Here is a 25,814-nt window from a genome sequence, read left to right as displayed (position 1 = left end):
CTTATGCTGTTATTCTTTTATTAAATTATTGAATTATTTCATTATATTTTTGTTTATTTTGATTGTATTAGGAATTGGAAATTAATAATTTCTAATAATTTGATTAACTATTATTTCTAATACATGCAATTGTAATTATGATTAAGAAATATATATATAATTCGATTTATTTTTCATCAATAGCAAAATATTTAATTTTCTTTTAGTCAAAAATATCATATTTCTTTCTTAAACATCCTAGACTTTTTTTTGCAAAATTTATTAATTAATTAGAAAATTAACAATTTATAAATTAATTAAATTATAGATTATTATTTTATAATCATAAGTTAAATAAAATAATTATATAATTTAATGAATCTCCATAAAATATTTTTTAAAATATTTTTTTAAATAAAAAATCATTTCGAACATTTTATAAATAAGACGAAATCATTTTGAAATCTAATGCATCAAGATATGAATCGAAAAAATATCCAAATTATTATTAAATTTATCTTATTATGATTTTATATTCTATATTCTATATGTAGATTCTATATGTATGATTGTATATGTAAATTGTTAGTTAATAATTAAAAATAGATGCTAATAAAAAAAATCATAGAACAAAAAATTCTTTAAAAAAATTTATTAAAATATTTTTTTCGTTTCTACATATTATATATATATATATATATATATATATATATATGTAAAAATTAATATTTTATTTATAATATTATATATAATAGAATTATTATTAGTTATAATATTGTAATGTTTATAACAAAACATATATATTTACAAAATATATTAACAAAATATATTAATATATTTCAAAAAAATTTTGAAATATATTAACAAAAAATAAATATCATATTTTATAAAATTATAAAATTATATAAATTTATAAATAATTAAAACGAATTTGAAAATTTATATCACTAAGAAATTTTTTAAAAAAGTTTTTAATAAAATATACATTTATATACATTTTAAAAGTATAAATTATTTATATATTTTTAATTATATACATTTCATATTATTTTAAAAATGTATATTTATTTTAATATTATATATTTTTAAATATACATATAAAAGAAAAAGTTAAAAAAGTTTTATAAGCAAAATGCAAGAAAGTTTAAAAGTTTATAAAATTTTTTTAAATTTTTTACATAAACATTATCCTATTAAAAAACAAATGTATAAATAAATAAATAAAATATAAGAAATCATTTAGTAAATGTTATATAAAATCAATTTTTATATTTTTATAATATTATATTTTTTATAATATTATTATATTTTTATAATAATAGAAATAATTCTAATGAATTTTAATTAACTGATTTATTATTACATCATACATTTATATAAAATCTTATTTATTTTTGTACAAAAGTTTTCATTTTCTTTCTCTTATTTAAAAATTAATATATATTTTTTCTATAAAAATCATAATTTTTTTTATATATATAAATAAGCATTTCACATTTTAATAAATAATTTTAGTTCAGTATTACATTTCATATAATAGAAATTAATAGAAAATTTTTTAAAAAATAAAATTTTATTAAATAAATTATTAATTTTTTCTATATAAATTTAATATATAAATTTTAATTTTAATAAGAATTTTAAATTGTAATTTTAATAAAAAAAAATATTTAGAATATTGAGAATAGAAAGAAATGATTTTAGATTTTATTAGATATTTTATTATACGTATATAATGTCTGATAAAAATTTAAAATTAGCGCCATTTATAATAAATTATATCGCCATATTTAATAGACTATTAAATTATAAAGTTTCCATTCTTAAAAAATTGTTTCATTGTAATAAAATTTTATTCTTTTCGGATGGCAATGATATTTAGTCGACAAAATTATATAGAGGTCACCTTGAAGTTTTATTTGAATTTGAGTAACAGAATACTTTAGATCTGTTCTTATATATTTGTTAGTGAATATATTAAAAAATTAAATATGGGAGGAAAATGGTCAACTATGGATCCTTCTGAAATTCAAGTTCCAGAAATAAATACTTTATTGGAAAGAGATCCATATTTAAAACCATATGAAAATGAAATTCGTAAGAGGTATTGCATTTTAAAAAATATATAAATATTAATATTATATAGTAACATATAATTAAGATAATTTTTATTTATAACGAATTTATTTATAACAAATTTTATTCAATGAATAAATATAACTTATTATAAATGTCTATTTTTAAATCGAATACTTAGTATAAAATAAAAATATAGAATAAGTATACAATAAATTAATATTAAATTAATTTGTCATTTTTTTATTTTAATTTTTTTATCAGGTATGCATTATTTAAAGACTATATAGAAAAATTAGAAACTGGTGAGGGCAGTTTAGATAAATTTTCAAGAGGTTATGAAATTTATGGAATTCATATAAATGAAGACAATAGTGTTGTTGCAAAAGAATGGGCACCTGGTGCACAGGAATTATTTTTAACAGGAGATTTTAGTAAGTAGGTTAAAACTATAGATTTCATATAAGTAATCTCAATATAGTATTGTCTGATTATTTCTATTTTATTTAATGCAATTGTTTATAAATAAGTCTTAATTGTTATTTTTACATATTAACTTTTAAGTTTATTTTGGAATCAAAAATTGATTTTTCAAAAGTATGCCATGAAATTATATTAATATTTTATATTTCTCTTTGTATCTCCTTTCAATTTCAATTTCAATTTTAGTTTTATCTTATTGTATTATATTAGTTATTTTTCCCAATATTTGATTTTTTTTTTTTCATTTCTTTTCTTTATTTTTTTCTTAATTTTGTTCCTTTTTTAATTTTTCAAGATTTCTTTGAAACTTTTAAATTTAATATATATATATATATATATATATATATATATTTCTTTTTTAATTCTATTATTCTTCTTATATAAATATATTTTTATTTTAATTTTGTCTGTTTTAATTTTAAATTTGTCTGTTTCTTTTGCTATCTTTTTTTTTTTAATATTTTTTATTTGTTTACTTTAAATTTTTTATTGATTTTTTATTTTAACTTTATTGTTAATTTCTTTGTTTTTATCTTATCTAATGCTAAGTTTAATCTAATATTAATTTAATACTAATTTATAAATGTAATACTAATTTAAATTTTTTTTAATTTTCTTTTTCTCTCTTAATAACACTTTCTTGTTTTTATTGTTAATCCAATATTTTATATAATTTTATTATTTAGTTCTCATTCTATGGCTATATTTTGTATTTTTCTAATTTTTCAACTTTCTGGCTTTATGTTGCTCTATATATATAACTATATATAATCAATATATTACTATATATAATCAATATATAACATATTATAATTTTATATGTATACATATATTTGAAATGGATAATTTTAAGAATTAATTTTTTTTATTTATAACTTCAAGAAAAAGTATAGCAAAGTAATAAAAATATTTAGATGTATTTGAATAAATTAATCTATTTTTATTTACAAATAAAATAAGAAATTTTTTTTTAATTTCATGCATCATAATATTGTAAGAATAAAAATATAATTTATTTTATTAATATATATATGTATGTCCATTATAATATTTGTATAAATATTAAATTTATGTTATAAAAATATTCTGATTTTTATGTTCTTCAAATTATATTTCTTATAAAATCCATATTTCAGTATGTGATATTTATATATATATTTATAAATTTATAATTATAACAACAGTATTTCATATAATGCAATAATTATTTTTCATTATAAAAGAAAAAAATCATATTTTAAAATTGTACAAGAATATTATGGATATTATAAGAAAGTTTAAATATAAATTTATGTAAAATTTATTTTACATTAATTTAAATATTACAGCAAGAAGATAAAATATGAAAAATAGAAAGATTTTTCAAGTATAATAAGTAATATTTTTTTCAGACATAAAAATATTTTTAACAAAAATCTTCTAATATATTTAATAAAAAAAAATAAAAATAAAAAATAAAAAATATTTAATAAAAAATAATAAAAGAATTTGAAATAAACAATTTTTTCATATAAAATATTATTTATATTTTCCCATAAATATTTTTAATGTTTTCAATTATATCTTAACATTTGTTAATCTGAAAAAATTTTTAGAATAATAATATTAATATATTATAAAAATAATATATATATAAATAATTATTTTAATAATAATTAAACAAGAAATTCTTACTAATTATTTCCTCATGAATTGCAACAAATTTGAAATATAAATTATAATTTATGTCAAATTTAGATATTTTTGAAAAAATCATTGCACATTTGTTAATATCTATTCATAAAAAGTTTGGATATTTCTTGGATCTCTTTGATCTAAGAAAATAAATGAAATATATAATAATAATAATAATGTAATAATAAGAAAATAATTCTATTTTCAAATATATATATATATAAATTTAGAAATAATAATATTCTAATCATATAATTATATTTATAAAATAACAGATTCATATAGATAATAGACAAGTTCATATAATTGGTTTTCAATATCATAAAATCACATAATATGAATTTTTTTAATTTTAAGTTATTTTAAAATTATATTTCATTTTCTCTAATATATTTTTTGTAAATTCTAATATACCTTTATATTTTATAATTTTTATAATGATAGCGAATTCTTATAAATTGATGCAAGAAATATTGATTATTATATTATATAAACTATAATATAGTAATCAATATTTCTTTTTTTAATATCTAATATTGTTTTTATATCCATTCTAAAATTGCATTCTTGCTAAGTAAAATCGTTCCTTTCTAAATCAAATAATGGAATAATTTTATTGTAATTAAATATTTCTCTTTTATTTTATTATTTCATATTAATAGAAATTATTGATAAAATTTTTTTTTAAAAAAGATTGCTTCAAATTTGCATCGATTATATACAATGATAAAACTTAATATATTCATTATTTGAAATATTCTTATAAATTTTAGTAATATGAAAAATCATTTTTTTTTATGAAATGAGATATATAATAAAAAATGTATAATGAAAATAACAAAAAATTCTTATTATTACAAACTCTTCAAATATAAATTTTTGAATAATTGAAATTACAGTGATCAAAATGATAATAATCAAACGAGAAGCATATTTTGAATCATACATTATACATCAGCCACTATGATGTATAATAAGCAGTAATCATATACGATATAAGTACGCTGCTATGGACGTAAATGTAATTAAAGACGAAATTCAAGTTACATAGTTACATTATTTTTTGTATATATTTCGAAAACTAAAAACGATTGATATAAAATATCTATATAAGAAAAAGTTATTTAAAATCTTGTCTTATATTTAAAAATTATCAAAAATCACAAAAATGTTACATATAAGTTGACTTCAGATTTATAAATTAACTGGTTCTTTATTTTGATAATTTTTAAATATATTATAGAAATCAATATTTTGAATAATTTTTTTTTTTCATAAAAACTCTTTTAGTTTCTGATATATTCGTAAAAAAATATATTATTATAGTGAATTCTGCTTACATGTATGTATTCATGATAAATATGCATCAGCATGTGACTGCTACTTATCAATTGTTTATATTTTGTATGAATATATCATACCAATCAACATGTACAATCATACAAATATCATTCATTATTTATTTGTAGCGAGTTTGGATATTAGATAATCCTTCAAAACTAAACAAACAAAAACACATCACTTTACTAAAATTATACAAGTACAAATGTATAACTATATAAAATATTAAATAAATAAAGCATGAATAATTAAAATAAGAAGTGGATTATTACTACAATCCCATCTATTTATTAACGATTCGTGATATATTAAAGTATCATAGAAATAGTATGATGGTACACAAAAATATAAAACATGAAATATAAAACATACATTATAAAAATATTTAATTCAAGATTGAAGAATTTACAACAAAAATGAACCCCAATTTCAATTATAAGATTCACTGCAATTTCATGATCTGATTATAGAATAGTTAAGATTATTGCTAATTTTTTATAAATAATAAATAATATTACAGATCTAGTCAATGAAAATAATATTTAAAAAATGTATAATAATATATAATAAATTTTTTTTTAAAGTTTATTGAAGAAAAATTAAACGTTTATGATATTTTTTATTCTTGAAATGATAATTTTTTATTCTTGAAAAAAATAATAAAAATTGATTAAAATTTAAAATTTTTTTTTAATCATCAGACTAATCATTAGACTGAAATGCAATAGAGAATCTATAAGATAAATTATATTGTAAAAGAATTGAATTTTAGAATTGAATTTTATTTATATTTAAAATTCTAAAAAAAATTATAAAAAAATAATATAAAAATAAAAATATTAAAAAAAATCTATAATTTATTATGTCTAAATAATATATTGTAAATTAGAAACTATCTTATAAAGTTTTTTCTATGAAATTAAAAAAATATATAAAATATAAATATATTTTATTATAGAGAATATTTTTTATAATATATAATTATAACATATATTATTATATAATTAAAATAATATAAAGTATATCATCTTCTATGATACAAAAAATATTTTGTATACAATTTGATATAAGAATACATTGCAAAAAATAGTATTTTTATATCAAGATTATTTTATTTTTTCGTTAACATAATTTTCAATGTTACGAATTTTTTTTATATATACATTTTATGTATACATATATATATTTTAATTTGAATATAATAATATATAATATTTAAATGCATTTAAAGATATATAATAATATATAAAATATAAATTTATAATTATATAAAATAATATATAAAATATAAAACTTTATGTTAACTTTTAATTTTTAAAACAAAATTTTCCATCAAAATTACAATTATACATACTGTACATAAATACTTGTGAATGTTACTCGTTATAGAAAGTATATTAATTCAAAAAATATAAAACTGATTATTTTGAAATATTGTAAAGAGATTTGATTTAATTTTATATATATATATATAATAATTTCATATTGAAGTTAAATATGAACATTTTTTTCGGTTATTCCAAAAGAAAATTTTAATAAATTAAATAATATAAAGCATAAACTTACTATAAAATATATCTGCAGTTATTATGACTTTTTGAAATTTTTTGATATATTTTTTATTAATTTATTAATCATATTTTGATTAATTTCAAATCACATTTTTGATAATGTCTTTTGAAACAGCAATCTATTATATTTCAATATTTTGCTAGATTTTTATTTAAATAAGATTGATGTTAGTATACTTATAACAATATTAAAAACATATAAAACAATTAAAAACAAATTAATTATTATTATATTATTTTTCTATAAAAAATTTCTTAATAATTTTATATATATATATATATATTTAATATAAAATTAATAATTTAGTGCAATATAATGCTCAAATATTCGTTTTTTAAATTGATTTTTATTAAATTCTATAAAATAACAATATAGTTAATTAATTTTATTATAATATATTAATATAAAATGATAATATATTAATATAAATTTATAAATTCTCTCAATGTATTTTCAATAAATTGTAAATTGCATATACGAATGATAAGCAATAATATGCTAACATCAAAATATTTGTGATTCTGATGGAATTTAATAGTTAAAATAATTATAAAGATTTTAATTAAATTTTTGTTTATTTTTATTTATATAAATTATATAAATTATATATCTTTTTTTATTTGAATAAAGTTTAAAATTTAATTCATCATTAAATAAAAAAAAAATTAAATTTTTCGAAAGTTTTTTTTTTTACAAATTATTTATCAAATTATTTATTTATTTATTAAATGTTTATAAATATTATATTTATTATTATACTTATTAATGAAGAATATCTTTTTTGATAGTTATAAAATCTTGTTTCTTTTATTTAGGAATTTATTTTTTTTAATTTTAATTGTAAAATTGTATTTTTTAAAAAAGATATGATAATCTTAATTCTTTTTATAAAATAAAGTTATTAAACTTTACATACTAAAAAATTTTTAGTATTTCTCTTTATATTATACAATAAATTGTCATACTGTAAGTATTCACGAGCATTTTGATTTTAAAAGATTTTTTGTAAATTCTTTGTTTTTTATATATTTTAGTAATCTTCTAAAATATTTTACAAATTAAAATATGTTGCAATTTCTTTAACATATCAGTTTCCATTTAAATATTTGTTATATTAATATGAAATGTGATATTTTATCAAGAAAAAATTAATCATATTATTCATCTCTTCGTTAAAATATTTATTTCATAAATGATATTTAAGATGATCAAATTTCGAATTTAAATCATTACTAAATCACACTATTATATTATATACTTACTGTATATAAATGTGATATATTATAATTTCTTTTTATAAAGATTAATTTAAAGAGTACATAAAAAAATTATGTTCTAATCATCTACATATATTTACGTAAAAAATGTGTATGTAAAAAAATATTATAAACATAAACATAAAAAAAATTAATAATAGTATTTTTTATTGAAGTTATTCTAAGTTGCTAACAAAATTTATTGTAAGCAAATAAAATAAAAGAAAGTAGTAATAAAACTTACATATGGAACTCGTAGACATAATTTTGATGAAAGGATATATAAGAGAGATAATTTTCAAAGAAATATTTGATACATATTATTTTTATTGGCTAATATCCATCTTGAAGAAATTAGCTTCGAAGTTAAGGATTATAAGTTAAGAAAAATATATTTTTTATGAATTAAAATTTGTTATCAATTATGAATTATGGTAAAATTTTTTTTTTAATTATATATTTTCGAATAATAAATTTATAAAAAAAAATTCTATCATAAAATCATTTTAGAAAAATTAATTTTTTTATTTAGTATTCGTGATATGATATATATGAATAAATAAATAAATAACAATATAGATCAAAGTAGAAGATATGTGATTTTGGAAATTTTTTATTTTATTCTGGATATTATCAGAAATTTATAAGATTTTCAATTGAATGTTTATAATAAGCAATTTGTTTAAACATAAAAAACAAGAATTTTATAATTATAAGTTTAAAATTTAAATAATAGATATAACAGATATAATAACAATTGAGTTTTATAAATGATTATTATAAATATATTTATATGTTATAAATATAAATATATATACATAAATATTATTCAAATAGAATCTTATTTTTTTTTACAAAATTCATTTAAATATATGGAAAAAAAAAGATTTAAATTTCCAATTATTTTAAAATTATACATTTAATATTTTGTATATCATTATTTTAATTGTGTATTTTATTATTTTAATTTGTATTTCATTATTTTTAATTAACGCAAAAATTTTATTCAGCATTGAATCTAAAAAATTGTTTTGTTATATCGTAATAATAGAAATACTTAGTAATATTAATTTTTTGTTTTAGATTTATTCATGAATTGGCAGTCATTAGTATATATTTCTTTGCCTGATGAAAACAATAATTATTATGCTTTCATTATAGAAATTTCTGTTCAATTTGAAATCATTTTTATTGTATTGAATTCAAATTCAAAATTAAATTTTTTTTTTATCTAAGAATTTTCTATTGATTTTAATTTATATTAATTTAGCACATGTAATTTTTTCCAAATTTTAATTGAGTAATTAATGTGCTTTCAACATTAATTTCTTTTTATGATATTTTCGAAATCATGTTATTAAGTAAAATTTATTGCACACATCGATTAATTATTGTAATTTCACCATAATTTATCTTGCAGATAATCGATTTTTTATTCTTTTCTTATCTTATTATTATTTTCGAATTTGGTTTTTCCCATAATTTTTATTAAATCTTAGTTATTAAATCTTAAAGTTTTATTAAATCTTATATATTAAACAATGTATTAGAAAAATATATAAAATGAATTTTAATTAATAAATTTATTTTTTATGATAATTATAAAAAATCTAAATTAATTATATGTTATAATCATTTTTTTATATTTTATAAGAAAATATAATGTAATTTTTTTTGGCTTTATTTTTAAGAAAATCGAATATAAAAATCGATAAATAATAAATCGAGTAATACAGAGCTAATCGATACAACGAAATTATTCTTTTTCATTTGCATATTTGATCAATTTGTAAGATTGATTTTGAAAAACGAAATTTTAAATAAAAAATATTATAAAATTTGTTTTTTTATATTTTCAAGAAAAATTACGTTTTGCGTATTGTGCTATAATTATTACTTTTTTTTACAATATTTCTAAATATTTTTAAATTAATAAATCAATAAAAGAAAAAAAATATAATTTGTCTTTTAAGATAAACTTTATAATCAAATTTCTTATTAAAATCATTATGAATTTTGTATGTATATATATTCCATTATTATATTTTATTCGTATACATTTATATATTATTATTTATACAAATACAAATTATATTGTTTACATAATTCAAAATATAAATTATTATTTATATAAATTTTAAAAATTACTTTATTTTTTTTATATATATGTTATTTTTTTGATATTATTTTTCTTTGAATCATTATGTGTATAATTCATTTAAAATGATTTTAAATGATTTTAAATAAACTTCTTTTTTTTACTTTTATTATTAATCTTAAAATATATTATAATTTTAATATAATATTAATTATAAAATATATTGTAAAACTTTATAATAGAATTTTAAATATAGTTTGCATTTAGTATTATATATTTTATTTCATTTTATATTTGATATAGTGGCTTGTATAGTTTCTTTTTTAATAACTTAGTAAAATTTTAAAATTTCTTTTTTAAAAATTCAGTAATAATTTTTATATAATAAATTATTATTCTTTATTGTTATTATTATTATTATGTAGCATAAAAAAATATTATATATATATTTTTTTTATAAAAAAAATTATAAATCTTAATTGTTGTTTATTTTTGTTGCCAGATAGTTGGAATAGAACAGCTAATTCATATAAAAAATTAGATTATGGAAAATGGGAATTACATTTACCTCCTAATGCTGATGGTAGTTGTCCAATAAAGCATCTTTCAGAAATTAAGATAATTGTAAAAGATCAAAATAATGAATTATTGGAACGATTAAGTCCTTGGGCTACATATGTTACACAAGATAAATCTGAAAGTGCTACATATAAACAACGTATATGGTATCCATTACCTGAAAATGTATATATATATAAATATGTATAATTACTTCATATAACTATAAATAAATATAAATAATACTTTTTTTCAATCAATTTAATTTTATAGTAAATTATAGTAAAGATTTGTAAATATTAAGTGATATATTATATTATATTATATTTTCACTCAGGTTTATAAATTTAAATATTCCAAACAAAAAAAACCAAAAAGTCTTAGAATTTATGAATGTCATGTTGGTATTGCAACTCAGGAATTAAAAATTGGTACATATCTAGAATTTGCTAAAAACATAATACCTCGTATTGTAAAACAAGGCTATAATGCTATACAATTAATGGCTATTATGGAACATGCTTATTATGCTAGTTTTGGATATCAGGTGCATAGCTATAATGAATAAAAAATCTGTTAATAAAATTAATATATTTGAATATTAAATTTTATAACAATATATTTAATTAAATTTAATAAGGTAACTTCATTTTATGCTGCTTCATCTCGTTATGGTACACCAGAAGAATTAAAACAATTAATAGATACAGCGCATCAACATGGTTTATATGTTTTATTAGATGTGGTACATTCACATGCATCAAAGAATACTTTAGATGGTTTAAATATGTTTGATGGTACTGATGGTTGTTTTTTCCATTCTGGCAATCGTGGTCATCACCCACTGTGGGATAGTAGACTTTTTAATTATGGAGAATATGAAGTATTACGATTTTTACTTTCCAATTTGCGTTGGTACATTGAGGAATATAATTTTGATGGATTTAGGTATTTGTTTGATAAATATTATTTGCAATATATGATATTTATATTTTTTAATTATTATATATATATTGTTTATTTCTGTCTCTCTTCCCTTTCTCTCTTTCCTATTATTACTTATTTTATTTTTCTCTCTCTCTCTCTCTCTCTATATATATATATATATATACACACACACACTCTCTATATATATACACTATAAATAATATATTAATATTCTTCTATAGATTTGATGGAGTTACATCAATGTTGTATCATTCAAGAGGATTTGGACAAGGTTTTACTGGTCATTATGAAGAATATTATGGACTTAATGTTGATGTTGAAGGTGTAGTTTATTTAATGCTTGCAAACTACATTTTGCATTATTTATATCCAAATATGATTACCATAGCAGAGGATGTTAGTGGAATGCCTGGAGTTTGCAGGTATGAAACATAAAAATTACAAAATTTTGAATTTTTAAAAATTTTTAAAAATTTTATCACATAATAATAATTATTTTATTTAATGGAATATTATTTATTCATTTAAACATGCACGTAAACAATATATGTGCATATATATATATATATTTCTATTTAATATAAATTAATTATTATTATATAAGTTAATTATTTTTTTTTTTAAATATTATATATTATATTTATATTATATTTTATTTTTTATATATATTTTCATATATTTTTTATATATTTTATATATATTATATATTTATAATATTAAAGGCCAATTACTGAAGGTGGTTTAGGCTTTGACTATCGATTAGCCATGGCTATTCCTGATAAATGGATTAAACTTTTAAAAGAAATAAAAGATGAAGATTGGAATGTTGGAGATATTTGTTGGACATTAACTAATCGAAGATGGATGGAGAAAACAGTAGCTTATTCAGAATCTCATGATCAAGCTCTTGTAGGTGATAAAACAATTGCATTTTGGCTTATGGATAAAGAAATGTATTTTCATATGAGTACACTAAGTCCACCTAATGCAATCATAAATCGTGGGATTGCTCTTCATAATCTGATTACATTAATCACACATGCATTAGGAGGTGAAGCTTATTTAAATTTTATGGGTTAGTTTTATGTATAAAACTACATAGAAATGTTCAATTTTATTATTATTTTAAATTTCATTAATATCTGCTCGGTTAAATTCATATAATTCATTTTTGCTATTAATGCTTCAAGTTTCAGTGCTCAGTTTCACATACAAGAAAATAAATTTAGGATCTCTCTGTAAAGAAATGCCAAAAAAAAAATATAATCATACAATATAAAAAATTTAGTTTTTGTAATTTTTTTTATGAAAATAATGAAATATGAATTTCACTAAATAATTTAATTTTTTTCAATTAAAATGAATCAAATGTAAATTTGATTAATTTTATTCATGATCAAGTTACTATGTAGATAATAATTATCAATATTATTTACCAATTAGTAAAAAATTAGTAAAAATATTGATTTATTTATTTTAATTGTAAGAATTTCAACAATTTGATAGTATCATTAAAAAAAAAATTTTTTTTATTAAATAAATTATTAATTCCTCCAGTTCTTCTAATTCTTCAAAAAAGAAATAAATTCTGCTTGTAAAAATTTTATTATTAGATATTGAATTTAATTGATTTTAACTGAGCATTATACATCTATTATTGAAGTTTTTAATAATTTTATTAATTATTAAATTTATTAATAATTATTAATTTTAATATATTAATTATTAAATTTATTAATTATTAAATTTAAAAAAAATATGAAGGTAATGAATTTGGTCATCCTGAATGGTTGGATTTCCCACGAGCTGGTAATGCAGATAGTTATCATTATGCTAGAAGACAGTGGAATTTAGTAGATGATGAATTACTTAAGTACAAATTTATGAATAATTGGGATCGAGCTGTAAATACTCTTGAAGCAAAATATGGATGGCTACATGCTGAACCTGTAAAATAAATGTTTTATTTTATTTAATCAAAAATTTATATATATACATATTTATGATATCATTAATAAAAATATATATTTTTAGGGATATATAAGTTTGAAACATGAAGAAGATAAAATAATTGTTTTTGATCGTGCAGAACTTATATTTGTTTTTAATTTTCATCCAATCAAATCATTTCCTGATTATACTATTGGTGTAAAAACTGCAGGAACTTATAAAATTCTTTTGTGTAGCGATGATAAAAATTTTGGTGGAGAAAACCGTGTTGATACTAATATACAACATTTTACCAAACCAGAATCTTTTTCTGATTATTCAAATAGTATGATGATTTACATTCCTTGTCGTACAGCTATTATTTATATTCGAGAGGTAATGTATTATGTTATATATTAATATTTAAAGATCTAAAAAAACGGTTATATTAGTAACGATTTTTAAAATAGTTTTAAAGAACTGAAAAAAATCATAACAAAACAAATTAGTTGTAAAAAAAAGTCCTGATTTAGATTAGTTTTGATTTCAATTTTATAAGACTAATATTATATCGCTTGTATATCGATTTTGCATTAGGTAATCAAATCTAATTAATTAATTCTTGATATATAATTGTGAATAATCAAATGTTTATGAAATGCCTTTCATATTCTATATTCTTTTGTTATAATTTATTTAAATATAATTAATTTTCTTATTATATTTGTCTTTATTAATTGTATAATAATTATGATTATATTTTTTTAATAAAAGATTAATTAGCATTTTCTAAAACATGTTTCAGAATGAATGAATCGTAAAACTTCATTTCATTAAAATTTAATTAATTATAAAAATTATAATTAATTATAAAAAAAATTACATTATAATATAAAGATATAATTAAATCATATAGATTTGAAAATAATAAAAAAGTTAATATATTTGTAGATGGAAAGATAGCGATTTTATTTTATTTTTATCTTAATCTAATACAATTCAATTGTTTATAACTTAATAAATAAATCTCAATCGAAATTTATGTACACTTTCAGATAAAATGATAATATTTATTTTTATAATATAATATAATGAATTAATGATATAATGAAGAACAATTTATAATGAGAGCAATTTACCAAAATTTTAAATATATTATATATATTTTTATATTTTAATAATATAAAAAAAAATCAAATAGTTAATTTCATTTATAAATTTATAAATTCGTTTATGTAAAAATGGATAAGACAAAATGATAATACAGCAAATGATAGCGAAAAAATAGATTAACAAATTTTTTTATTTGAATAAAAAGATTTTTAATATTTTTATATATTGAATCTGAATCTAGTTACAAAAATTACTTGTCACTTTATTTTTAACAAATAAAATATCAATATATATACATTTTTGCTATGAAATTTTGCCAAAAAATTATTTTTTTTTTTTGGCAATAATATTTTTATATAATACTATTTTTTTTCTGTAAAATCGAATTTGATTTATCATTAAAATTTTTTTTCCTTGACATATATTTTGAAGTTCTATTTTCATTCAATCAAATCATTTTTTATTCTATTTTTAATCTACTGACAACAAGGAGGCTTATTTTAAAGATTCCGGTTTATTTTTTTTTAATACTGATAAAATGAAAATTTTTTTTAAAGCAGCAAATAAAACAGCAAAATAAATTTTTTTTCAATTAATTTTTATTCATATAAATCGAAAATGGAACTTCAAAGCGATATATTTCAATAAAGAAAATTTTTCAGAGAAAGAATAGTACTATTTAATAAAAATGTTTAAAAAACATAATTTGTTTTTGGCAATGTTTCGTGAATATATAGCAAAAATCGATATTTTGTATCCATTTATTTCTTAAATTTAAAGTCATAGTTTTTACTTGGTTTCAGATTCGATATATAAAAATATAAAATTTTTATGATTTTATTTTTAATATATGATATAAATTATATAATATAATAATATAAATTTATTTATAATATATATATAAATCAAAAAATTTTTCTTTCAAATGCAAAAAAATTCAATCGGTTTTTTCAAATATATGCTATTATTTTTTCTCACTATTTTTCGCAGAAATGGGTAAAATTTATAAAAGAAAATATTAACAGTATTTGACTTTTCATTATTAAGAAAGGAATATTTCATATATATATTTACAATTTAAATAAATTGCATCAATATTGAAAAATATTGAAATTATAGAATGTACTATTATTTTGCTTAGAAACCAAAATAATATACCAATTTTTATTTTGGTTTCTAAAATCGAAAATATTTCATGAATATATTAACATTTTATATATATAGTAGAATTTGGCAAAATTTTATTCCAATAATGAATAAGAAATAAAAATAAAGAATAAAATTTTATTCATTATTATTTATTTATATTCTTACTTTTAAATTATTAAAATTGAATGAAAGTATTATTATAGTTATTAAAATTAATAAGTAAATTATATAATTTCTTTGAACAGGAATAAATTTATTTTATAGATTATAATATACAAAGAAATATCGAAAAATTGAAATATTATCATTAAATAGTACTGTTTTATTTAAAATCACGCCATACAACATACAATAAATTCATGCCATCATAAGATAAATGATTCTTTAGAAATGAAAATATATATATCAATAATTATATTATTTTTTAAATGAAAATGTATACATTTTTGCATAAATCAATTTCTTTTATTGTTCTAAAAAAATACTGAAATATAATGATAAAAAAATTATTAGTTTTTGAGACATTTTGAGTTAAATATAATCGAATATTGTAAAACTTATAAATAGCAAAAAAAGCATAGTATTCCTTATCTTTTATATAATAAATTTTATTAAAATATTTCTTAAATTATTTATTATATATCTTTTAAATATTTTGTGATTATGTTATTTTAATATTATTTTATATAGAATGACAAAAAAGATATTTAAAAAAATACATAATCTCATGAAATGTTTTTTAAATTATATACTTTTTTTCTTTGATATTTTTTTGTATTAGTAACAGAGTTATAATCTGAAATATTTGCATAGAGTATTTTATATTTTTAATTTGAAAATTAATAAATAATTATTTCTATTTGATTATATATTTTTTTTTATCACTAAGTTTTTTTATCTGAAATCATTGTTTTTTAAATTTAATTTTATGTAAGAAAAAAAAAAAATAAAACAAAAATTTACAAATCAAGTATTATATCGATATAAAAGCAACTATATATGTTATATAGTTATAATTATATTATAACTATATTATCTACATAAATTATACATAAAAATATTGTATTATCATATATAAAATCGAAATCAAATATTAAATTAAAATTTTTTTTCTCAAAAAGATTTTACAACTATTTTGATTTGAAATAGTTATTTTATATTATTTTATATAATTTAAATAATTATGATAATTTCTTAATTTTAGGAAATTTAATATTTTTAAAAGACATAGAAAAAAGAAATTTGAAGTCATAAAAATAAAAATACTACCTATTTTACCAAAGTGTTAAATTTTAAGTAGATTAAAATCAAGAAAAATAAATGTAACATACAGTTTTATTCTGATAATAAGCAACTCTTTTGAGATTAGTCAATTCTGATTGTTAATTAATATCTTTAATTTTATTCAACAAATAAGACAAAAAGCTCAAAATTATAGCAAATCATAAAATAATAAAACAAATAGCATTGTCATTCTTCAGAAAAGAATAGAATATATGACATATACTTTTATTCTGTCACAAACATAAATATTTGATTTTTTGTTTTCATAAATTAGTTTTCACATTAATTTTTGATTTAAAGTAAAAGAAGAGGAAATGGCGAATTATAATAATTTATAGCAAAAAATAGTTGCTTATTTCGGATCAATGTATTATATATATATAGTATAATATATACAATATGTATATATAATATATTATAGTTATTATATAGTTATATATAATATATTTAGACAAATCAATTAATATAAAACACTAAAAAGTACAAATCAAAATACTCGTGTATATAATTTTTAAAAATTATAAATTAGAGTTTTATGAAATTTAAAATTTTTATTTAAAAATAACATATTCAGAAGATATTATATATATTTATTAAATGAATTATAATTATGTTTAATTTAATGAATTTAATGAAAAATATTTTATATTTTGATATTGAGCTTTAATATCTATAAATGTGTGTACAAATAAAGGAATGTGTTTCTAAATAATTTGTGTGTTGATTAATCATATAATATAATTCTATACATAAAATTACATAAAATATGTATTATATATATACATAAAATTTATTAGTATAAATAGAATTAGAAATATATTGTAAAGCACAAATCATATATTACATAAACTTTTTTAAAAAAGATAATTTATATAATACAACTTATAAATTATATTTTTATTTAGTAAAAAAATTTTGTATATATCTTATATAGTGTTTATGAATATATATATTTTTATATTTATAAATATTTTCATATTTTATATATCATTCATGTAACACAAAACGAATTCTTTTTATTATGATATGAAATATTATATATATTATATATATGAAAATTTATAGTAATCATAAAATGACTGTTACAAATTTATATTAAATTTATATTATAAAATTATTTAAAAATGTATAAATTATATTTATTTATTATTAATATGTAACATATATATATTTAATTTTTTATAAGTCATCTTATTAGATAATTTATATAAATAATAAAAATATTTAAATATTACAATTTATTATTGAAGCTATATATATATTTTTATAATGATATGAATTTTTCATTGCTATTACACAAGATTTTTCCATTATTGTATTAATCTTTTATTTTTATTATATTATTTAATTTATATTATATTATTTTGACATATTAAATAAAATAATATATATAAATTTTCATTATGTGAATTATATTTGCTATCTGCATTATGTAATATTATGTATAGACATAATATATATATATATATATATATATAAATAATATGTATAATTATTTAAAAGATTAATTTGTTTTAAATTATTTATTTTATTTATGATTTACATTACTAAATTCTGCTTCATTTACATCATAATCTTTCATTTTATTTTCTAAGATCCACCATTTATCTAAAAGTCCAAAATCTATCACTCTTTTATGAAATGTTAGATATTGTATTTTTAAGTAAGGACAAACAGTTTTATATAAAGAACACATATTATCATAGTCATCTAACCAAATTAGAGAAATTATACCTAAATTCATCCGTCGTACAATGCCTTCATTATAACATTGTCCTAACCATTTTACATAATGTTCAGATATTGGATTACGTATAGCTTCTCCTATTTGCATTATTTTCATGGTATTTTGTAATAAATTTTCTTTAAAAGTACATTCATCTGGATTATGTCTATATAGATATACACAGGATGCTAGAACTAATTAAAAATAAAATTTTGGTATATTAAAAATATTTTAAAGAATTAATATAATTTTTTTCTAATCATTTATGTTATACTTTAATCTTTTATGATTTTTTAAAATAAAAAAATAAATTAATAATTTTTTTCAATTAACCAATATTAAATTTTTTTTATTAAAACATAAATGAACTTACGAGAAAAATATATAGATGTTCTTATAGGATGTTCCTTACAATCTTTAGTAGCACCTAATGCTGATTCTTTGTAATCTATATAAAGATTCTTCCAATATATTCCTATAAATAAAGATATATTAAATTAAATTAAATTTTTTTTAATATTATTTGATTTTAGTTTTAATATTGATTTTTTTTTATTACTATATGACATTTAGTTACCCCATCGTTCAAGAAATGTTCCTTTAAGTTTTTCTGGTATTTTAAGATTTTTTGTCTTATTTAAAACATTATAAATAGGATTTATTAATTTTAAAGTAAATTTGTATTTTAGAAATTGAGTAAAGTAATTATAATTCATATTCATTGAATTTATAATAATAATCTTGAAATAATTATTATTTAAAACATTTTTCAAATTATGACAAATATTAAGATACAAGACAAACTTTATACTGATCAAAAATATTAAAATTGAGGTTATCCACGTGTCTGAAAGAAATATATGTGAAATATATTAAATGATTATATATAAAAAATATTTATATATGATTATTTATATTTAAAAAAATAACGTTTACAAATCTTAATATATTTTTTCTATATATAATGTACTAAATTATATATTATTGCAATAATAACTTAAGTTAAAAATTATGACTTAAAAAAAACTTTAAATTGTTTAAATTATAAGTAATTATGATATAAGAACATATAAAAACATATCAAAATATCAAATTAGAGTTTAAAATTTAAAAATTTTGAAATTCATTAACAAAATGCTGTAAATAAAAAATTCATAGAACAATGATATTTCCTAATAATTTTCAATTTAAAAGTCAAATTTTGAATAATGTCATTTATAAATATACAAATGAAAAATTATTTAATTTTTAAAATAAAAGTATAGATATTAAACACTATGAGATGAATATAAAGATAATAAAAAATATAAAATTGAAATTAATGAATTGAATTATTATGATTGAAGAAACTTTATTAATTTTTATCATTACCTTAGTTGATTGTATCATTTTTAGATTCTTAATATCTTATTTTTCTAACCTTTAATAAATTTTCAATAAATTTTCTATATCTTTTCTTATTTTATATTTAAATCTTTAGATGCATATAAATTGGAATATTATTTTTTGTTAATTTTGTATTTAATTTTGCTATATTAATTATTATAAAATCAGATATTTAAATTTTTATCATGTGAAGTAACATATAACGTGTGAGAGAACAATATGAAATCTGTCACTACTTATATGAATATAAATTATTGAAATCATATCATATAAGTCTTTTAATTTTAAAGATGAAAATAAAGTAATATTAAATTTTTTATTAAATTTATATATATATATATATATGTATGTATGTATAAATTACTATGAATAGTATCATATTTTATAAATATCATATTCTATTCCATATTTTATTTCAATATCATTATTTATTTATAAATACTTATAAATACAAAATGAAACAAAATATGATAAACTTTTCACCGAAATTATAACAAATATATTTTATATATATTATATATATATATATATATACACATATACATATAAAATTTATATATATATATAATATTTTTAAACTATAAACTTAAATTTTTACTAATCGAAGTTAATAAAAAAGTTCATTCTGATCCCGTAATTAATATTTAAAAGTGGATAAAAAAGAATCAAATATTTTATACATGAAAATTGAACTTTTCTATCGATGCAGATTATATAGATATAGCAGTGTTGAATTGAATTGTAGATAAATAATGGTTATATGGCAAAACTCTATGTACTTAAAAATTTTTATTAAACAGAATTTTTTTTTTAATCTGTAAAATATAGTTAAAGTTAAAGTAACAATTCTAAATAATTTATTTTTTATAAATATTTACATATTTTCCTATTTATTTTTTATAAATATCAATTATGTATAAAGATTTCCTGTTAAGTAAAGAATTTTTCACAAAAATACAAATAAAATATAATAATTCTATAGATATAGATAGTATTATAATAATTTTACAATATATAAATAATATTTTATATATATATATATATATATATATATATATATAGATAATATTGTAAAATTATTATAATACTATCTATTTTTCACTTTTCATATTTAAAATATTTAACATATTTAACATATTTAACATATTTAAAACCATTTGAAATATTATTTTATATAATATTATTTTATTTTATAATTTTTTAAAATATAATTATTTGACATAATTATAAATTGTTAATTATAATACAAAATTTACAGAAAATTTACAGAAAGAAAGAAAATTTAAGTAAAAGAAAATATTTAGAAATTGAAGAAAAAGAAAGAAAAGAAGACAAATAAAAACTTTTTGAAATTATTTTTTCGATATATAAAAATAATCATTTTCAGAATTTTAAGGATTTTCGTAAGGAACGACATTGAAATTGAAATTAAGTAGGAAATATAAATTATACTAATTTGCAAAATTTTTTTATTTTTTATTATGTGATTTTAATTGTATTTTTCATATTGAATTGAAATGTACAATCTGCGTGTTGTTTTCACGCTTAAAGGACATATATTTTAATATCTAATTTAATATAATCTTAAAGTAAATATATAAAGAATTAAAAAAAAATTAAAAAAAATTTTTTTTTATTTTTTTAATTTTTTTTTTTTTTTTTTTTTGATTGAATATTTCTAGAATATATAGTATGTCAAGACCGCAAATTTTTTTCTTTAAAAAACAAGTATATTCAGCTCTTATTAAGTTATTTAAAATATTTTATATTTTGTTCATATAGTTAATTATAGAGAATTTATTATTTTTGATATATTGCAATTAAATTATATGAATAAAAATTATGAATTAAAAATTATGAAAATAAAAAGTGGAACATTTTTTAATTATTTCTCTTAGAAATTGTGATATGAATAATTTAACTAAATTTTGCCATTCACAAAAACATTTTCTGTTCTTCGCTCTTATCTTTTATTTGTATTATATTACATATAATTATTTTACATATTATAAAATGATATAACATATAATCGAGATGTGTTATAGGTAAGTAATTTATAATATATTCAAATTTCAGTATTTCAAATTTTATTAAAATTTATTTTTTTTAGAAAAAAAATTGTTAAGAAAAAATATAAGTGATATATGTATAAAGATTTGTTTTTCTATGACTTCATTTTTTTATAACTAAGAAAATATAAATTATCTTAAAATTATCTTAAAATATTGTTTTTTTTTAACATTAAGAAAATATAAATATACTTTTTTATTTTAAATAGATTTTCATTGTTTTATATATATGTTGATTATTTGAATCATTTTGAGTAAAAATATTTTAAATGTTTAAAATGTAAAAAAAAGAAAGAAAATTCGAAATGTTTTGCTTTCATATAATAACTTTCACATAATATTTTAAAAATCATTTTTTATCATTTCTTTTTCTTTTTTTGTAATATAATTAATATAGTTATTACTTATGTTTGATAATTTTTATTTATTCTTTCAAATCTTCTGAAAGAATTAATAAATATAAATTTTTTTTAAGATAATTTTATAAAAAGAAATAGAAAAAAATTAAATTTGAAAATTATACATTTTATTATTATACATTTTTCAGAATATTAGTTATTATTATGATGTTATGATGTCTATATTGATATATAATGCATCATTTTGTTGAAACTCAGTTATATTTGATGGGAAGAAACATCAACTTTAGAAAACATTTCATCATGTAATATATTATTTACGAACATTTAAGACATTATTTAAGAAATATCAATCAAAAATACTTAATAACTAAATAATAAAATATTATATGAGATATTAATATCATATTTAATTATTCGCATTTTTTAAAAAAAATATAAATTTTTTATAATCCATAGATATTTATTATATTTGTTGAATATTTTATATTTTTAATATCCGTCTACTCATTTTTTGAAGAAGATTTTTATTATTTTTTTACTTGTCACAACAAAAATGGACAAAATCGAATGTAACGTTTTTCATTTTCTTAATGTAAAATATATTTAGTGAAAAATTAAAATTGAAATTTTATATAAAATTTTTGAAATTTTAATATTGTTTGAAAAAAGATTTGGTTATTTTATTCTTCTATTTTTCAATAAAAGATTGTCAATAAAATTCAATATAATTTATAAAGTATATAATCTAATATTATTAATTATAATTATAATTATTTGTAGTTGATTTCAGTATATATCTTCCATATTTTCATATTTTATTTTATAGAAAAATATTTATGTTATTTATTATATATTTTTATAATGTTTATAGAATTTTTGTCTTAAAACACAAATTAAATAATCGATTATATTTTATAATGATATAAAAATAAAAAAAAGCTATAAAGTTATATTTTATGAAAGTATAAAATAAAAGATAACTTTTCAATTAAAATTTTTTTGGTTAAACAAATAATTAATTGCATCATAGACATTAAAAAAATATATTTCTTTAATTTTCGAATACTTTGTTACAATTAATATGAAATTATTTAATATTTAATATGAATGCATTGTATATATACTTATTAAGTAAAGTATTAGGCTTTTTTAAATTAAATACGAAAATACTGATATTTAAAGATGAAAAAATTTAAGATAAGTTAAAAAAATTAAAATATTTCGATAAACTAATATTTAAAAATATTATTTCAATTAATATTTAAATTAAACATTAATAATATACATTAAAAATATAATTAAAAATATAATTTTTAGATGTAATAAAATAAATGATATAAATAAAATATTTATTTTTAGTTTAATTGAAATGTAATGAACATCGAAAATGATTATATTCTATTTCTTATTTCTTATTTCTTGACTTTACATAAAAAATAAATTGAATTTTTTATGTATAATGTTATATAATAATATAATTTCAATATATTGCATTATAATAAAATTAAAATTAATATTTATTTGAAACTATTTTTTATATTCATATAAATTGATATTAATATGTATTTGATATTATAATTTTATCTGATATACGAAAAAAAATTTATTTAATTCTATATAAAGATATTTAGTTTCTTTAATCTATTTCAAAAATGTATTTCTTCAATTTTGCTGGCATTATAAATATCTGTAAATAAATTATACATTATTATACAAATTATAATATTTTCAGAATCAATTTTTTACAATATTTTATCAAAAAAGAATAAATTATTTTAAATTTAATTTATAAATATTTATAACGCTTTTTTCTTCTTCTTTCTGTTTTCTTACATATCTCGTTTTTTGAAACCTGATGCTTTTACTGTGTGCCTATCTTGAATAGATATGTACGCGTGCGTTATTCGACAAGCAAGGAACCCGTAGACAAGTTACTCACCGCGGGCGACGCTCCATCGATCGCGTCGCTTGCAAGGGGTAGAATCGTGACCAGAGACATTGGCAAAGCGAGAGAGAATTAATACTAGAACAGGAGAGAAGAGAGCAGGGAAAAGAGAAGGAGAAAGGGAGAATGTAAAGGAAAAAGAGGGACAAGTTGAACAGCAGGGAAGCAAACTCCCCTATGTCGACGTTCAACTCCGCTGTCGGCTCTTCAAGGGTGTATTTTATGGCAAAATAGGGGAAATGAGGAGCAACAGAGATAGATATATATAAAAAGAAACAAAACATTACAGACACGAAGAATGAAAAGAGAAAAGAAAACAGATAGGGTAACAGAAAATGAGTGGAAGAGTAACCAGAGATTGTATATAAGAGAAAAGGATGAATATTGAGGATATAAGATATCCATCAGAGGATTGAAAAAAGAAATTATAAGAATGGGAAAGAAAAGAAATTGCAATATCAAGAATTTAAAATGTTATTTTGTATATATTTTATGAGTTAAATAATAATAATTCCATTTATTCAAAATAAAATATAATTATATATATAGTATAAACGATATAAAAACTAATAAAATATACATATATACATATATATACATATATAATGTACATATTTATTTTTATAATTATTAAGGATAATTTTTATTAATTTAAAATTTTTTTATTTTTACTTACAAAATTTTATTTACAAATGTTCAAATATCAAATTTAATATAAATTTATATATATTATAAATCATAATTATCATCTACATATAATTTATATATTTGAAAATATATATGTATAATATAAAAATGTTTTGAATAAAAAGTATAAGATAAATTCAATTTTTGTTTTGAAAAGTTCTATAAATATCATGTTTGAA

General features: G+C 16.1%; 2 protein-coding genes across 6 annotated transcripts; one reads left to right on the top strand and one right to left on the bottom strand.

The window, feature by feature from the left end:
* Positions 1–1,803: 1,803 nt before the first annotated feature.
* LOC107992918 (1,4-alpha-glucan-branching enzyme) lies at positions 1,804–18,172 on the top strand. Of its 4 annotated transcripts, none has more exons than XM_062072035.1 (10): positions 1,804–2,083; positions 2,320–2,489; positions 10,982–11,223; positions 11,375–11,584; positions 11,678–11,985; positions 12,207–12,407; positions 12,708–13,036; positions 13,750–13,934; positions 14,020–14,310; positions 17,381–18,172. In XM_062072035.1, the coding sequence occupies exons 1-10, from the start codon at positions 1,971–1,973 to the stop codon at positions 17,387–17,389; spliced, it is 2,058 nt and encodes a 685-aa protein (XP_061928019.1). In that variant the 5' UTR covers positions 1,804–1,970; the 3' UTR covers positions 17,390–18,172. The 4 variants fall into 4 exon arrangements, with proteins under 4 accessions (XP_061928019.1, XP_061928017.1, XP_061928018.1 ...); XM_062072033.1 differs by having other exon boundaries at positions 12,708–13,060; XM_062072034.1 differs by lacking the exon at positions 17,381–18,172 and having other exon boundaries at positions 14,020–14,636.
* A 796-nt stretch (positions 18,173–18,968) lies between these two features.
* LOC107992922 (mitochondrial import inner membrane translocase subunit Tim29) lies at positions 18,969–20,828 on the bottom strand. 2 transcript variants are annotated; one of them, XM_017049046.2, is made up of 4 exons: positions 20,558–20,828; positions 19,764–20,033; positions 19,560–19,661; positions 18,969–19,380 (listed from the first exon to the last, which is right to left on the bottom strand). In XM_017049046.2, the coding sequence occupies exons 2-4, from the start codon at positions 19,906–19,908 to the stop codon at positions 18,989–18,991; spliced, it is 639 nt and encodes a 212-aa protein (XP_016904535.1). In that variant the 5' UTR covers positions 19,909–20,033; positions 20,558–20,828; the 3' UTR covers positions 18,969–18,988. The 2 variants fall into 2 exon arrangements, with proteins under 2 accessions (XP_016904535.1, XP_061928020.1); XM_062072036.1 differs by lacking the exon at positions 20,558–20,828 and adding an exon at positions 20,123–20,312.
* Between the last annotated feature and the right edge of the window lie 4,986 nt (positions 20,829–25,814).

The sequence above is a fragment of the Apis cerana genome, linkage group LG2, assembly GCF_029169275.1.
Source record: "Apis cerana isolate GH-2021 linkage group LG2, AcerK_1.0, whole genome shotgun sequence".
NCBI classification, from domain to species: Eukaryota; Metazoa; Arthropoda; class Insecta; order Hymenoptera; family Apidae; genus Apis; species Apis cerana.
The sequence above is the reverse complement of the archived record's forward strand: the minus strand, read 5'-3'. Positions and strand labels throughout refer to the sequence as shown.

What these genes read in the sequence shown, in the direction of transcription:
- LOC107992922 (XM_017049046.2), bottom strand. Translation starts at nt 19,908, where the DNA reads ATGAATATGAATTATAATTACTTTACTCAATTTCTAAAATACAAATTT. An exon ending in AACATTTCTTGAACGATGGG is followed by an intron (nt 19,662 to 19,763) that starts GTAACTAAATGT and finishes CTTTATTTATAG; the next exon opens with GAATATATTGGAAGAATCTT. An exon ending in AACATCTATATATTTTTCTC is followed by an intron (nt 19,381 to 19,559) that starts GTAAGTTCATTT and finishes ATTTTTAATTAG; the next exon opens with TTCTAGCATCCTGTGTATAT.
- LOC107992918 (XM_062072032.1), top strand. Translation starts at nt 1,971, where the DNA reads ATGGGAGGAAAATGGTCAACTATGGATCCTTCTGAAATTCAAGTTCCA. An exon ending in GGTATCCATTACCTGAAAAT is followed by an intron (nt 11,224 to 11,374) that starts GTATATATATAT and finishes ATTTTCACTCAG; the next exon opens with GTTTATAAATTTAAATATTC. An exon ending in AGCTTATTTAAATTTTATGG is followed by an intron (nt 13,061 to 13,749) that starts GTTAGTTTTATG and finishes AAAAATATGAAG; the next exon opens with GTAATGAATTTGGTCATCCT.